General features: G+C 33.2%; 3 protein-coding genes across 3 annotated transcripts; 1 reads left to right on the top strand and 2 right to left on the bottom strand.

Moving 5' to 3' along the window:
* Positions 1–615: 615 nt before the first annotated feature.
* On the bottom strand, positions 616–7669 carry LOC130624081 (ubiquitin recognition factor in ER-associated degradation protein 1-like). The gene is made up of 13 exons (XM_057439649.1): positions 7569–7669; positions 5284–5335; positions 4462–4576; positions 3999–4031; positions 3801–3922; positions 3600–3730; positions 3303–3375; positions 2803–2871; positions 2524–2601; positions 2223–2270; positions 1497–1594; positions 964–1039; positions 616–715 (listed from the first exon to the last, which is right to left on the bottom strand). The coding sequence occupies exons 2-13, from the start codon at positions 5284–5286 to the stop codon at positions 650–652; spliced, it is 912 nt and encodes a 303-aa protein (XP_057295632.1). The 5' UTR covers positions 5287–5335; positions 7569–7669; the 3' UTR covers positions 616–649.
* Positions 7670–11412: 3743 nt separating this feature from the next.
* On the top strand, positions 11413–14179 carry LOC130624084 (protein NATD1-like). Its single transcript, XM_057439651.1, has 3 exons — positions 11413–12360; positions 12784–12890; positions 13959–14179. The coding sequence occupies exons 1-3, from the start codon at positions 12228–12230 to the stop codon at positions 14067–14069; spliced, it is 351 nt and encodes a 116-aa protein (XP_057295634.1). The 5' UTR covers positions 11413–12227; the 3' UTR covers positions 14070–14179.
* A 187-nt stretch (positions 14180–14366) lies between these two features.
* LOC130623054 (uncharacterized) lies at positions 14367–14900 on the bottom strand. Its single transcript, XM_057438559.1, has one exon. The coding sequence runs from the start codon at positions 14898–14900 to the stop codon at positions 14367–14369; it is 534 nt and encodes a 177-aa protein (XP_057294542.1).
* Positions 14901–16326: the final 1426 nt, after the last annotated feature.

Raw genomic sequence — 16326 nt, 5'->3', positions numbered from 1 at the left:
AGGGAATTGCCTGTCGTGATCAAAACAATCTTAAACTATTAAATCCTCAATATTTAAAGAGATGCAATTTGATTAAGTAACTCTTGAATTAGTCTGGGATTTACACGTTAAGTAAAATTTTAAGAAAAAAGTGACCGTTTAAAAAAAGAAAATACTGATTTGGCATTGCGGCGCTGTAGCTTTTGAGGCTGTAGCTTAGTTGTTGTAACCCTCACAATTTGTTCAGGAGACCAGGGCCCGATGCCCCTTAGCGACGATTCAATATGTTACCATAGTCACAGCCATGCGAGAGGAATGGGGATGATGACATACTGTGTGGACCGTTGGATGTTGCAGAGCGTTTTCTGGAGTAGTGGAGACTGTAATTTTTTCCAGCACTCGCTATCCAAGCAAGGTTTATCAAGCCATGGCCATTCCTAGAAATAATAGGCAGGGTATGTCCCTCAATATTTGTGAGGTTAGCCATGTAAAATTTGCTTCCAACTCCCCCTCCTCCTTCTCCGCCCTCCCCCACTCCCCCCAATCATATAAAACAAAAACCTTTTTTTAATTAACTGAACTTCTTTTCTTTTCTAACATGACCCGCTTGTTTTAAAAAAAGAAAACAACAAGATATTTAACAGGTGGAAATTTTCTATAGCGGCTACGTTCATCTTTTCTTTCTTAGTAACTTCCCCTCGCCACCAAACGCCGTGAATGTCTCTTCTTCAGCAATCTAAAGCCACCCAAAAAAAGAAGGTAAATAGATAGGAAGTATTCAGAGACAACGGACGTTAGAGTCATCCGTGGTTTGAGTTAACAAGTGATCCTTGTAGGAAAATAATAGCTACGGTACGTTCAATAACCCTTTCGCTTTATTCATGATGTATAAAAGACGGCTATGATGGTACTGGCTTGAATTGACAGGAAAATGGAAGCTACACATCCAAATGTTTTAAATGTGTGCATGTGTAGATCAACTACCTGTTTATTGATGGGTTTCAATATCTTTCGTTTAAATTCAATCATTCCCACTTTATAATTTAGATCAGGAATTCCTCTAAATGTAACAAATAACGATAAATGGCAATATACACAACAGACATTTTGTATTTTATTTCATCCTCCAGGATAACCCCAGCGTATTTTTTTAGATATTTTTACCCAAAAAGCTTTTTTATAGTTTCATTTATATAGGAATAGGGTCAAAGAAGTTTGGAAATAAATCATGACATTTCCATGCCTTATGTACAATCTGCTGAATTAGTTGCTTAATCATGCAAGAACATCTATAAAAATTTGAAAGTAAAGATATCAAGACTGTTTATAAATTTGAATTTGAGAAAGTTGCATCCTGAAATGGTATTTTTTTACTGCTTCGGAGATATTCCAAACAACAACAGCGGCAGAAATATTTTATTAAACAGTTCCCTAAAATCTCGAGAGTATTAAATGAATTTTTTATTTGTCTTTTTTCATTGTTAACAACACCACAATGTCAGTAACAAAGCACAAACCTTTTTATAATCGATGGTTTTACAGGAGAATTTCCATCCATAGAGTCTTTCGATTTCTTCTTCTTACCATCTAGCCGATTGCCACTTCCTGGAAAGAGCTACAAAGGATAAATATTGTTTTCGCATTTCAAATCGTTAGCACACACGTTAAAGTGTAGATTCATTTTAAGGATAGTGCATTAACAAATAAAATTGCGATTTATGGAGAAAAACTACAATTCAAGACATATTTGTGCGAAAGGTTCTTTTTTGGCTAATATCGAAAATCAAACAGAATCACTTGGCTAGTACACTAACACTTTTTTTAAAATTTGGCTGAGGTGTTGGTCACGTCGAAAATGCGCTAACTTTCCGCGATGTTCGTATTATAGAACAACAGTTTTTGCTGTTTACATTGACAAGGGAAAATTGACAAATTCAGAATGCGTGTTACTTACATAGAAACGGCTTTCTCGATTGCTTGTGGTTACGAACTTTTAAATCCGCCCTTCTTTGCACTAATTTATGTCTATGATTGGAGATTTTCTAAAATCTAGCTCACTCCCACCCCTCCCCCTCTTAATCAAGTTGACTTTATTTTAACTATATGAAGTTTAAGATTGAGATTCGTTTAAAATAAATTTCCAAAACTTCATCAGTAATCACACACAAACAACAGATAAAACAAAAACAAAGCAAAAGCGAAGAAGTCATTAAATTACTTCCTTGAAAAATTAGTAAACATACCTGTTGACCTCTGTTTATATATTTTTCTGGTATACCTTCCAACGATGGCTATAAGAAGAAACGAAGTCACTCTATATTTCTATTCCATAGATCGCATCTCCTGACTTATAGAAAAGGTTTTCTATCAGTGAGGAGATGGATTTGGATTTGAATTAATGCCCACGAAATGCCGATTTGCACAAAGGTAGAAGTGATTAAAAGTAAACAATAAAAGTTATGCCACATGTATGCAAATATATTTTTGATATTTCCACGAACATTTGAATTGCTACCATCAAACATCTAAAGTGTCAAGACTTACTTCTCCATCTGTTTCTGTTTGCATTTTTTGCGGCTGTCTCTCTGGCGGAACATAGCCCACAGGTGGTGCAAAATCAACCTAACAAGAAAAAGACATTGCCTTAATTCGCTACTTTCGTAATTTGATCACACACTGCTGCAAGGGATGGGAAAATATAAAATTGCTGTCTAATCCTGATGAGGTACACACACTTGCAGTTAAAGATGTTTTTGAATACGTTTGACAATTTGCACTTGTTTGAAAACATCAACAGCCTATTTCATACTCCTCTTAATTTACCTGCATGTCACATTCAATAATAGAAACAGCATTTTCTGGTTTTGTTTCAAGAACTAACAACTCGTATATCTAAATAAAAGAATTCGTATAAAACAAAAGTAATAAATAAGAAATGCGTATTAGGGTTCATAACACTTATCAAAATGAAAATGCCTGCCTTTCCCTGACCAGTAGGTGTCATCAGATGCTATTTTTCCTGTCTTCATGAAAAGCAAATATAAGGCCCTCATGCTGGCATCAAAATTGGAACTTACCATTTAAACTGAACATCAACAAAATTATCAAAATAAATAGATAACTTGGAAAATAAAATAAAATATTATAAACTTGTCACTTATCAAAAACATGAAACAAGTTTCAAAAATCTTTGAGAGCAAAAAATCTTTCCCTGACTGTCACCAACCATGCAATAAAAAAATAAAAATTCCCTTGACATTCTCTGCCACCCTGACTTTGCTAGATGCTATGAACCTTGGTTACAAGCACCGATACCAATTTACCTTTTCATTATATTTGATAGCAAGCACATCTCCTCTTGTTAAACACGCAAATAAACGCAACACATTTTCTAAGCTGTAAGCTGTTAAGAAAATTTGGATATCTGTGCAAAAAGAAAAGAAAGTAAAAAGAAAAAAGTTTTAATAAAAAACCAAAAAAATTTGGACTGTATGCTAGTACTCAAACTACACTAAAAAACTTTCTTATAAGACTTTGGAGCAAAAAGCTTAAAAAGAAAAGGAATAAAAAGAGCATTTCATCAAAAGGATTGCATTTTTATACAAAATGTGAAAAGATACACTGCTTTTGGGTCAGTGATATCTAGAAAATCAACTGTTTGAGGTTGAAAGCGTGCAAAAGTTGCCACAGGAAGAGATGCACTCTGAATATTTATGAGGTCTCCTTCACTGAGGTATAAATTTTGCATCATCTAAATAAACAAACATAATCCTTGACTAGCATGAACTGAAAGCATGTTACTTTTGATAAGTAGAACATACCCAATGTGGAATATATGCTTTCCCTTCATCTGCAACAAATTCCAGCACTCCACAATGGGTGTAACGTTTTTGGCGCGTATTCGTTATCTTGAACAACATTGGATATACTATATTTAATCTTGCTGAGAAAACAAATTGAGATGAGAACATACAAGCTACTTTAAAAATAGGTAGGTAACCATATTTTGTGATACTTACTGAGAAGGTCTAGAGCTGATGGTGGCAGAATAACTAAAGAGTAAAATAGTGATTTCGTAGTATAATGAAAAAAATTAAATCTGTTGAGTTTAGCTTTAAAAAGAGAAAGAAGGGTAAGTTCCCTAAATTTTGTCCATTACTAGTGAAAGAGATTTTCATTGTTTGCATATAGACTTGCTATACATGATCCTATATCAATTCCACATAGAAATGTATCAAATAATAAACAGGGCTACCAGCTGATTTTTATTTTTATTTTCCTTAACCTTCTATTGCTAAAATAAAAATTTACCTGACCTTCTTGAGTAAAATTGTTTAGGGAAAAACATTGTCAAAGCAATATTTAGTTAACAAGTGAAGTTTATATGACAACATTGAGTAATAGGGATAAAAATGTTATCCTTAATAAAAAAACAAGCACTGAGTATTAGTAAAAATTATGTATATATGTTATTGTACATACTTTTTCCACCCTTCTCAACATCATCTCTTTCATTACCTGCTAACATCGACACTGAATAACATTTGTATTGTGTGTTGAATGTGAGTGGAAGGTTATCAAACACATTAAAACTGAACTATAAATGTAAAAAATGAAAATTTAAATATAAAAAAAGAGAAATTCTGTAAAAAAAAAACTAATATAATTCCACTCAACGTTTTTATTACGGTTCTGTAAAAATTATTCTTGAGAGTTAAAATATTTTTCTGGATAAAAATTACATATTTTTCACTGATAACCAAATTTATATTTTTTGCCAACATTACATTGATGGTGTACTTAAAAAAATGATTATCTGTTTTGGGCGATGATATCCTTGAAAACATAGTATGCAGCGTGTTTAATTCACTTTCAAATACAAATACACTACACCTGCATTTTATGAACTAAAAATATCAATGTCCTCAGTTTTAAATTATTTTCTTTTAAGGCAGAAGTAAAAACTATCCTTTAAAAAATACTTTAAATGTATAATGTTAATTTTGTACCATTAACAACGAAAAAATAATATAAATAAAAACAAATGATTGAAATAATAAATATTGGCAAATTTATTATGAAGAGATCTTTTTTAAATATGGAATGGAAAATAATGGAAAATGGCAAAAATGCACTGTTTTAAATATACATTATCAATAAACAAGCTCAAAAAGCGAAATGTGTGTAGTTACTCAAAGCAGATAATCAAATTTCCTCGGCCATAAATTTGATTTAGAATTAGATAGATTTTATTGGTATATATAGATTTAAAAAGAATGTAAAGACAACAACAAAAAAACAAACCATGACTTTGTTCTTTATCTTTACAATCAGCAATAAGTTGTTTTGTCAATATCTAAATGTAACACAACATTATACAGTTCTATAGACAATAAAACAATGAATCCAAAGAGAAGGTACTTTCAAGCAATTGAAACTATAATACAAATATACATGCTTATATATATGCTTGAACACAATTAAACATGAAAAAATTAAGAATATAAGAATGCACTCTGCCTTAATTCCCTTAACTTTTATAATAATATGAAGCTACCATCTGTCTGTTTGTTTGTCTGTTTGTGACTTTTGCAAAATTGGTTATATTTTTTACAATATTCTTTAACACATCTTTAAAACAAGGCCTGTAGAATTTTTCTGTAATTTATCAAACTTTGATGTTAAAACAATAATAACATCAAAGAAAAGTATATTAAGATAAGTGAAGTTGTTGCATTGCATTTTTAAGTTTAAGGTATTATATATATCTTGAAAACGGCTGGAAATAACTAATGTCATCTTTAACATAGGTAACCAGGGGCCACTGAGGACCAAATTTGGTACGTTTACCAAAGCTGGGTCATACCATTTGTTTTGGAACAGACGTGTGAAATATTTTAAAACCCCAATATCTATTTAACTGTTCGCCAAAAGTACATAATCCTATACATTTTTTTGAGCAGTGTTTCAAGCTCTACACAATAGCCAATTGCTGAACAAATTTTTTGGTACATTGGTTTGTCTTTGCTGATGTCAGCAAAATTTTTATATCCTTAAATCTCCTAATTGTTGGTTGAAAGTACATGATCCTATACATTATCTAGATCAGCTTTTCCTGCTCTAGACATTGAAAGCAATGGCCAAATAAATTTCTGAAAACTCTTTGTGTATGGACAAGTCATTGTTTACGTCATCAAAATTCAAATGATGGGTTTTCCACAGGCTTTATCAATTAGTAGATTATAATATAAATCTAGTTCGCATATTAAAACTCTTAAACAGCCATAGCCTTGTTTCCATGTTATTTGGTCATTGTACAGACAACTTCATAAGGAGAAAATTTGACAGAACAAAAAAAGCCTAATTTTAAAGTTATTTACATTTAAAAATAGTTGCTAGCCTTGTTTCCATGTTATTTGGCCATTGACATGGGAACATTATGACCAGTAAATTTGCTGTGGAAACCTTGAATGGGGGAAGCCTTTTTTAAGTTATTTACATGTAAAATTATTGTGAGGGTTTCCCTCTGCAAAATTGGTCAGCAAGCACATAATTATCTGGTCTGTAGAATAAATATACCACCACAAAAACTACCCCAAACAATACCCTGATTTAAGTACCCCATGTTTTCAATTTCTCTGCTGGTATAGAAAAAACTGCAAATTTTTTAGCTTAAAATTGCATTGTTACTGAGGACAAAATAAACAAATTTCCGAACAACCAGTAATGATGGCTCATAATTATAACTATATTTTAGAATAGATAGCTACAATGCCTGTTTATCCGTGCTGTGTTGGAGGATGCAATATAATGATTCAAAAGATACCCAGAGAGACAAGTAAAACTTAGTCATGTAGGAGATTTAAAATTGCACCATTTTTTAAAAGACCTTGCACGTGTGATCCACTCATATATATCATGCTGTCTGGTTGGGTTGGGCAGAAATTTCAATAGCATGGGAGCTTAAAAACCAATGACAGAACAAAGAAATTTATATTCATTAAATTTATAATATAGCTAGCTTAACTCGAGAAGTATCTAGAGAGAGAGAGATTCACTTTTGTTGTCCCTCCTGTGTAAACAGTTGGCAGGGTATAGCTATATCTCTCAAAAATAGTGAGTCTAGCTAGCTAAATTTAAACTACTATATACAGAAACAGCTAGCTGGCTAGCTAACGGTTGTGTCAAACAAATAAACAAACAATCAGGGTAGAATTACCTGATTGGGGAAAGATCCTGTAGCTGTACTGACAACAACAAACAATAACACAACACAAAAAGAACAACAAAAGATTTTCCAAGGAGAGAAAGAGAAGAGGTGTGACTGTTAAAACAAAATGACAGTCTAAAACTAAAAATAAGGTAAAGTACTAAACAGGAATCTTTCAATAATGTACTTAGCTATATAGCTAGATGAGAAATGACCAGTTTTCAAGCATTAAAGTGGACGTGCTGACTTTGCAAATAAAGAAAACAAGTAAAGATTTTGACGTATGGCATATATGTACATAGCAACGTAGATAAAAATCGCCCTAAATGCGCCTCGCTTGACCTAAAAATAGTTTACTTTGCAGAAAAAAAAAAGATACCTAGCAGAAGGATCAACAACAAACAACCACAACAGGGTGCCAGATGTTTGTTGCCTTTTACCCTGTATGAGTTCTGTTTTTTTATCTACAAAAAAGTGCGAGCATGTCCATTGTTTTCAAAATGAAATCAAAACAACTTAGTCACACGGAAAGTGGTCTATACTTATGTAGAGTCACATGGAGTTAACTGAAAGCTGGCTTACTGAACGATTCCAGGAAAAAAGACTAATTTTTCTTTACTGATTATATGTTTTTGAATATAAGTCCAAGGCAAAAAACTGTGATGTTATTTCGCTTTCTCTTTAGAGCAGAATTTACGAATTTTGGCATCAGTGTATTTTTCAACTAAATATTTTATTTTAAATAGCTATATCACAGATTGTTGTTTACAATTTTTCCCTGTCTGTGCATGTGCATGCGCAAAAACAATACGTCACGCCACAACTTATGTATTTGGTAATTTTTTTACATATACCATTGGCGGCAATATGTTGTGCCCAAATTATGAACGTTGCCCAGATTATTAAGATTTCGGATGTATCAGAAATCTTATTTAAATGAGCGGTCGTTTCCTTCTTCTTCTCCTTCTCCTTCATTTTAACCGATTGCCGTAATGTCACGACATTAAAGTCCGACCTCACCCTGTGACCTAGCGCTACGCCGGCTGTGTGCGTATCTTGGTATTCGTGAAATTGGCAAAAAGTAAAGACTGCGTTACAATTTTAATCACAAATATTTTTATAGACTGTTATTTTAATATTATTTGATGAGCTATGCTAGATACTTCTTCAAATTTTCGTTTCCAGTTATGTTTTTAACGAGCTCTAGGGGTTAAGTTATGAGTCGTTTCTTTCGAGGGACCGAGTTCAAGGACGCCATATTTGTTATGCTCGCCTTCTTCACCAAGCTGTAAATCAAAATTTTTTTGAAGGAAGAGGAATATTTGGTTCGGTCAGTATAATTATTTGACTGTCTAAATTTCAGTTCTATTAACGTTGAAGATACTCTCTTCATTGTGTCAATGTTTTCACATATTAAGATGAAAATATCATCACGTTTTCAAGCCATGTGTTAATCTGAAACAAAACAATTTCAAGATTTTAGCTAGCTAACGTAGATTTCAAGGCAGCATCCTGCTGAAGCCAGCTAGCCAGCTAGCCTTATTTTTTCTTATTATTTTAAAGTTTGGTTTATTATTATTTATTTTTATGTTGGGGTTGTGGCTCTTTTCTAGCTAGCTCTTTAGCTACTTCTGGTTGAAGAGTAAAAGTAGCCAAATGCAGTTTAGCTAGCTACAACAAAATTCTTAATCAATATTTCTTGTGCTAAATGCAGTTAGTAGGTAGCAACACTATTATTAGTGTCATGAAAACTTACTCCACAAAATAGAATTGCTGAGTGATTTTTTTAGCTGGACAGGGTAACAACAGACTGTTTTTCCCGTGTTCTTATTTAAATTGAGGTTGTAAAAAAGTTTTTTTGAAAAGGGTATTACGCCTAAAGGCATTGACAATACAGTTTACCTGTACTAACCGCTCAGTCCAATGTTAATGATGGCTGTTTTCTGAGTTTCTGTTGATCCGAAGTTACGATAAGGTTTTTTTTAAAAAAAAGGTATTATGTCTATATGGATATGTGTCATTGTTTGCCTGTACTAATCCCTCAGCCCAGAGTATGTTTGAACTTTTAGCAGGAACGTTCTCCGAAAAATAAAAAAGGTTGGTCAACTGTTTTTGCTATAACGGGGGAGCAATGAGTTGTAAACTGTGTTTTTATTTCAGCTAAAGTTATGAAAAGTTATTTTTTTAAAAATATATTACACTTGAAACACCATAATGTTTTGCGCCTCACTCAATTTATGACATGCTGTACTAAAGCGCTTCACCTAGATGTGTGGCACAGTTTACACTTCATATTAATCGCTCTTTCAGGCGTTCAACGCCAGGTAACACAGTTACTTGTGGCTTAACCCAGCGTTTCGACTCCGGGTTTCCTGGTTAGTCATCATCATCATTCTCGGCTTAACGTCCGTTTTCCATGCTAGCATGGGTTGGACGGGGTATATTCATGACCCTCTTCCAATCTGATCTACAGTACAGTCCAGATGTAAGCGTACGTGTACGCTCAAGTTTCACACCTTTTTCTCGGAGACAGTAGTTGTTTGTCTTTTGTTCTTGTAAGTCATTAACTTGCGCGTAATAAACAAAATATTATTGAGGAAAAAATAGCTTATTATAACTGCGCATAACTATTGTTAAATAGTGTTAACATAACTATTCCCAATAGCATAATTGCAAATGTTATCAATTGCGCGGGTTAAATAAAACTTTTAAGCGATAGAAATTATTATATTTTAACAAAGATTGAAACTTTAATTTTGATAGAAAAGCTTTTTTAGATCGTGTTTTAGAAGTTTAAGAACGAAAAACGGCGATAGAAATGTTTTTTATATCGCCTTTTCAAATTTTAAGAACGAAAAGCGGCAATAGAAATGTTTTTTTAGATCGCATTTTAAAAGTTTAAAAACGAAAAACGGCGATAGAAATGTTTTTTAGATCGCATTTCAAAAGTTTAAAAACGAAAAACAGCGATAGAAATGTTTTTTTAGATCGCATTTTAAAAGTTTAAAAACGAAAAACGCCGATAGAAATGTTTTTTTTTAGATTGTATTTTAAAAGTTTAAAAATGAAAAGCGGTGATAGAAATGATTTTTTAGAAAGTTAAAGAACGAAGAACGGCGATAGTGTCCCAGCCAATCTAATATTCTTATCTGGATAACATCTTTAATTCTACAGATACTTACCCTGCTTCTTAGCTCATCTGAACCCTTTCTGTCTCTCAGACTGGCGTTACACATATACTTAACCATTCTCATTTCATTTCTTTCTAAACGGTCAAGATCTTCCTACTTCACTGCCCATGTCGTACAACATAACACTTCTTACATAGGCCTCATACAACCTACCTTTTACCTCAATTGACAAGACTCTGCTAGTCAACAAAGGAAGTAACTCTCTGAACCTTTTCCAAGCAGAACCTATCCTGCAAGTAACACTTCTTCCAACACCCCCCTAAGTAACAGAAGTTCTCAAATATCTCTAATGAGCCACTGTTGTACATCATTAAAGCTGGAAATACTTCATTCTCTTTAATCTCACCTTTCCAACGCTTGCATACAAACTGAATGTCAGCTCTTTTTATGTACCCAATGCTTGCAAGTCTGACAAAAAATTGAGTTACTACCAACCCCTTTCCTGCAAACTCCACAAGGCCACTTTCCAACTACAAGGTCACACTTGGCTGCAATGCTACTAATCATGATTTTAGACTTTGCTGTGTTCACCCTAGTCTAAATAGTAATATCACAGAATCGCATTTTGGATTTAGTCTCTATTGTTAATTCTAAACCGATGAACGTAACCTTCTTTTTTTGTTTTTACTTAAAATTGATAAAGATTTTAGTCATGTCACAGGTATAATAAAATTTTCCAAAATATCGCTACACCACAAGCAATGATATTTAATAGATGGATATGCTAAAACGTCTTCGTTTCTTTCTTATGAATGTTAAGTGTAGTGCTGTATTGTTAAAGTATTAACTTTCACAAATCACGTTTTGGACATTTGTACTACATGAAACATTTTTCAAGTTCAAGATAATACCACGGGATAATACCTATTTATTTCAAATAACGGAACAACACTGTAGAAGTTCTGTACAAAACAGGCTACTGGCGACCTTAGGTATAGGGAACAAAATTACACACGAACAAGAATCTGAAATCTTTTAGCCTGCAAGGGCTTTTCAATGTTTATAAACAGGGCAGAAAATATATAATCTGGAAACATATAATTAGAACCGGACAGCTCACGTACGATAGTCTGATATTATTTGAAACTTATAGAACAAATTCAGGGAGAGATTCAGTGAGAGATCATTCTGTGCTAACTATCTGTGTAATGCAGCAGTGTATATTTAATGATGTCACAATGATGCAAACACCAATCAATGTCATCTAGCAGCAGTATAAATAACGTTAGACTGAGAATTGATCCCTGTGGTACTCCTCTGTAAACTTCAAATTCTTTTGCACATATTCCACTGTAATTTACTAGTTTATGTTGGTTAAACAGTCTAGAACCATGACAAGGCAAAGCCTGATATTCCATACGAAGATAGCTTGGACAATAATAATAATTGTACTTCTTAGTTTAAGCATAGCATAATGACTTAAAAACAGGTAGAAATAACTCCAATTAATTCAGTTGTGAAATCGACTGGTATGTATCAACTTAACAGTTCGCTGTAGTGCATGGTGCCATACATTATTTTAGTAAACATTATGTTTCAAGCGGGGGAGGTAACAAAATTGTATACAGACTAGGTCAAGGGCATCATGTAGGGAAATTTTTACTTGCTGTGTTTCAATCCTTTTATTCCTCATTATCAAACCCAGAGTACTTAAATAATTAAAACAAACCAATACTCTAAGTTGTCTGGAATGATCCTTGAACTTTTTTTATGTATTCTCACGCTGTTTATTAGACAAACCCATTTTACTGTGTGATTATATACTCTATGAACTTCTTTTGATCTGGATTTTGTAGATGTTATTGTATTGTAATCATAAAGTTGCAACCAAATTGTTTAGAAACTAAATGAACGTTGTTCGTCATATTCTACAACGTCCAGTAAATTTACGATTTGCAGCTGGAATGAGTGAAAAATCACAGGAGATTACTGTTTTGCATGAGAAAGACAAAAACAGGTTCATCGTTTATTTAGAAAAAGGTACCTTTTGTGTTGAACTTTGTGATTTAATAGTAAATTCCTAAAATAAGGATTTATAACTCGATTATAAAAATCTTTTTCTGCCTTCAATATTTGAATTTTCCTACATATGTAACTCTTCGGACACATACGGACGCAAATAGTTATTATTAACTTGAGGTCACAGAGAAGTATGTTTTTGTTTTTTAACATTCTTTCTTTGGAATGTCTTTGTATCGTCATGTATTGTATAATGTACATAGACTGTAGGCTTCTTAAATCCCTGAAATAAATATGAGACACCTGGCTTTTTGTGTGTTTTGGGTATCTGGAAAGTTGGAAGTTAAGAATTGCATCCCTGATAAGTTTATTTACGATTTATAATGCATCTTTCAGATTTCACTTTTCAGGATTTTAATAACTCACATGCAACCTTTTTTTCAGGAACTGCGTTATTGGATTACACCGTAAAAGACAACACATTAGATTTGTATCATACTGAAGTACCAACAGCTTATCGAGGACATGGGATCGCCAAACATTTAGTTAAAGTAAGTTATGCATGCTCTTAAATTTAGAACAATTTTTTTTCTTTGCATTTATGATCTTTTGGTTTGAGGCAGAGGAAGGTTGTGGATAATTTCTTCAATACTGTTAATAAAACTAACGCACTGTGAATCCCTTCTCATTTTCCTTTTCACAATCTATGATGGTATCCACCCCTAAGCGTATATGCGCAGACACAAAAAATGTAGCTGGCGAGAATAAAGTTACGAGTTTAAACTTTCACAAACTTTTAATTGAACTTTACACGAATTTAGGAAATTTTATGCTCATGCTTTAGGCCTATCAAAATCAAACTTTAAGACACACAATCTTACGCACAAGTAATGTCTCTTTAAGTCTCCTTTTGCATATGTTGCTTAAAAATACTAGTAACGCGGCATGCCATGAGAATATTTTATTTCTTTAAAAGGGAACAAAGAAACGAAGACGTTGGTGCTACTGACGAAATCTGATTTTAGCAAATTTTGTGAATCGGGGGAAAATTCGCCAAAATTAATTCCCGCTAATTTTACTTTTTTTTGACATTCGCCAAAATTATTTTTTTCTTGATTCGTCAATATTTTTGCGATAAAAATGAAATTTTTATAAAAACTGGTAAAAATAGCAACATTATAATATAAATATTTCAACAAACTTTAACCAATGGTTACAATAGTTGGTGTATTCTTTTTTTTCCTTTCCTCCTCCTTTTTTCTCTACGCTGTTTTTTGTCCAATGGACATTGTTTTGGCTATCCACGAGGTCTTGATTCTACGCTTCTCGTTCAACATCAAAAAGTTTGTAGGTTATACTGTTGTTGTTTTTTTGTGACTCGCGCCACTCGCCAATATTAATTCTAGCCAAATATGAACAATTTTGTGATTCGCCGAAATAAATTCCGCCAAAATTAGCGAATCCGCTTATTTGCCAAAATTTGTCCCCTTAAGGTAATTCACATAGATACTGTCGTAGTTATCAATTCGCGAAGAATGTTCACGAACTCGCCAATGTTAGCTAGTACTCCCGAAAAATATTTCATTTCTCGCGAAAAGGTATTTTATTTTATTTTTTAGGACGCCTTGCAATATGCAGTCGACAGCTCCTTCAAAATAAAACCAACATGTTCCTATGTTTTGAAATATGTAAAAGAAAATCACGATCCAGCTCATGACGTTGTGACGTAGCAAGTTAACAAATTAAAATCAGCAAAATCAACTATATAGATCGTTCCCGGACTTTAAATTCAGAAAAGTTCTGTAGAAATGAAAGAAATAAAACCGTTGTTTTTAAAAAACTTGTGCTAAATTTTAATTAATTTTTACATGACAAAATTGGTGAAAGGCTACATTATAAAAAATAAAGTTGCCATGGAAAATCGAGTAGCATTATTCAATGCGTTTTCGTGGGTGCCTGCCGACGATTTGAAAAATTCGAAATGTACTTTTTTCGCATTCGAATTTAAAACTTTCGAACTTCCATGATCACGTGTGTTCACTGGTGTTTCCATCTAACCAATCATGTATGGAGTATGTCTTTGTTTTTAACGCGCGTAAAATGTGGTCTCGTTTTCGTGCGTTTGATCGCTGAGGCATATCTAGTAAAGTTTGCTCTGTTGATTTCATCTCGGTTTTGATCTTGTGTATTAATTTCTCAGCCCATTGGTGCGAAACCTTGTTATTAAAGGTGATTCCCTCTGCGTATATATCATTTGCTGTAACTTTTACACCTGCCGCAAGCCGCTCTCTAATGCTAGGTGATAGCTTTTCCTTTAGCGCATGTAGTCCCAATATATTTGGATCAATCTTTCGTCCACCACCTGACAGTCTCTTTGTGTCACCTTTTAATAAATTAATTTGTTCAATAAGTTTATGTTTTTGATTTCTCCATTCCTGAACGCGCCGCCGGTGTACGTGATAATATTCAGCGGCTTTTCCATTCGATTTTTTTTGTTCCGCGTAATCTACGACTTTTAGTTTGAAGTGACAAGTATAACTTTTTCGTCGTTCCTTCATCATTTTTTCAGTCTTTCACGCACACTTCTTTGCTTTTTCGCTCTTTTAGTGCACCTTGTATATGCTATATACACAATATTATATTCATTGATCAATTTAACCTTGGGAGACTTGCGGTTCGGAAAGTGAGCATAAAATATTAATTCGGTATAATTCAATAGACGCGCACTGGTGTGGTTTACCAGCTCAAAATTAAAGCACCCCGATTTTTTACTCGACATGGTTTCTACGAACACTGCCAATACACGCCTTTTTTTAATTAACAAAAATATAAAAGTACTTAGGTTCGAAGATGGGAAAGATTTTAAGTGTCAAGGTTTTGCGATAAAGATGGTCGACGAAGTCATTGAATTTGCAGATTTTACAATTTTAGAGGCCTTGCCTTCCGCGAAAGTTTATGCTGCGAAATGCAAATATTTTTATAATTTTTTGTTGAAGTGATAGGTGATGAGAAAGCATTATCGTCCCCAGCTCTTCGAGATAAAAGGTAAATTTATCCAAAAGTGTTTAGAAACCCTCGTCTCCGGTCAATGTTACTAGGGTGTCTTTCGCAGTCATCTTTTTTATCGAAAAAGCATAAATCCCCTGGGGACGAATATAACACCTCGGGTCAAAAATGGCCGTTTACTTTCTTATCTTTTATAGTATCTAGAAAGAATTCATGACTGCAATTTAGAGGACCATCGCCCATAACGAGGCACAAAATTACCTTGATTTTGAAATTATTTCGCGTTAATTAAATTCTCCTTGTTCAAGTGTAACGTAAATATTTAGTGCGTTAAAAATTTGCTAGTTAATTTAAAACCTTTATTAAAAGTTTAAAAATTTCTACAATATGTGTGCGTTTAAATTGTATTACATTATTTGTGCTCCCAATGTCCTCCAAATCAATGTTTTGGTTAAACAATGACTTACTGCTGCTGAAAGAATTATAAAAGAAGTAAACATCATTGACTTCAAGGGAAATGAAATTCTTTTTTCGTGTTCCCTAAAACAAACCTCTTAGGTACATCTCAAAACGTTCTAGGAACATTTTCACATTTTTGATTCATATTGTTAAAGATGTGCGTATTTCTAAATACAAACTTAGAAAGGAAATTACGAAGTGCACACTTTCGTTTGTGTGAAAACCAGGTCAGAAAAACTAAAATTACGCATGAGTACATAATAACGGGATGTTGTTATAGTAACCCATTTTTCTTTTAAATATGGCAGAGAAAGGAAATAATCTGACAATTAGCCCTCAAGGCGAATATTTATTTCATGCGAGATTAATTTTTCCTAGCAACAGAAATTGGATTGAGAGGGTTGAAATATAGTGGCTTTAAGGAGGACCTACCATGGTTTGGTACGACTGGGAAAATTTTGGAATTTTGATGTTCTAGATTGGGTGAAAACGTCATTACAGTAAAAAAAAAAATCATTTAAA

The sequence above is a fragment of the Hydractinia symbiolongicarpus genome, chromosome 13 (genome assembly GCF_029227915.1).
Source record: "Hydractinia symbiolongicarpus strain clone_291-10 chromosome 13, HSymV2.1, whole genome shotgun sequence".
Classification (NCBI taxonomy): Eukaryota; Metazoa; Cnidaria; class Hydrozoa; order Anthoathecata; family Hydractiniidae; genus Hydractinia; species Hydractinia symbiolongicarpus.
This window is presented reverse-complemented; position numbering and strand designations above follow the sequence as displayed.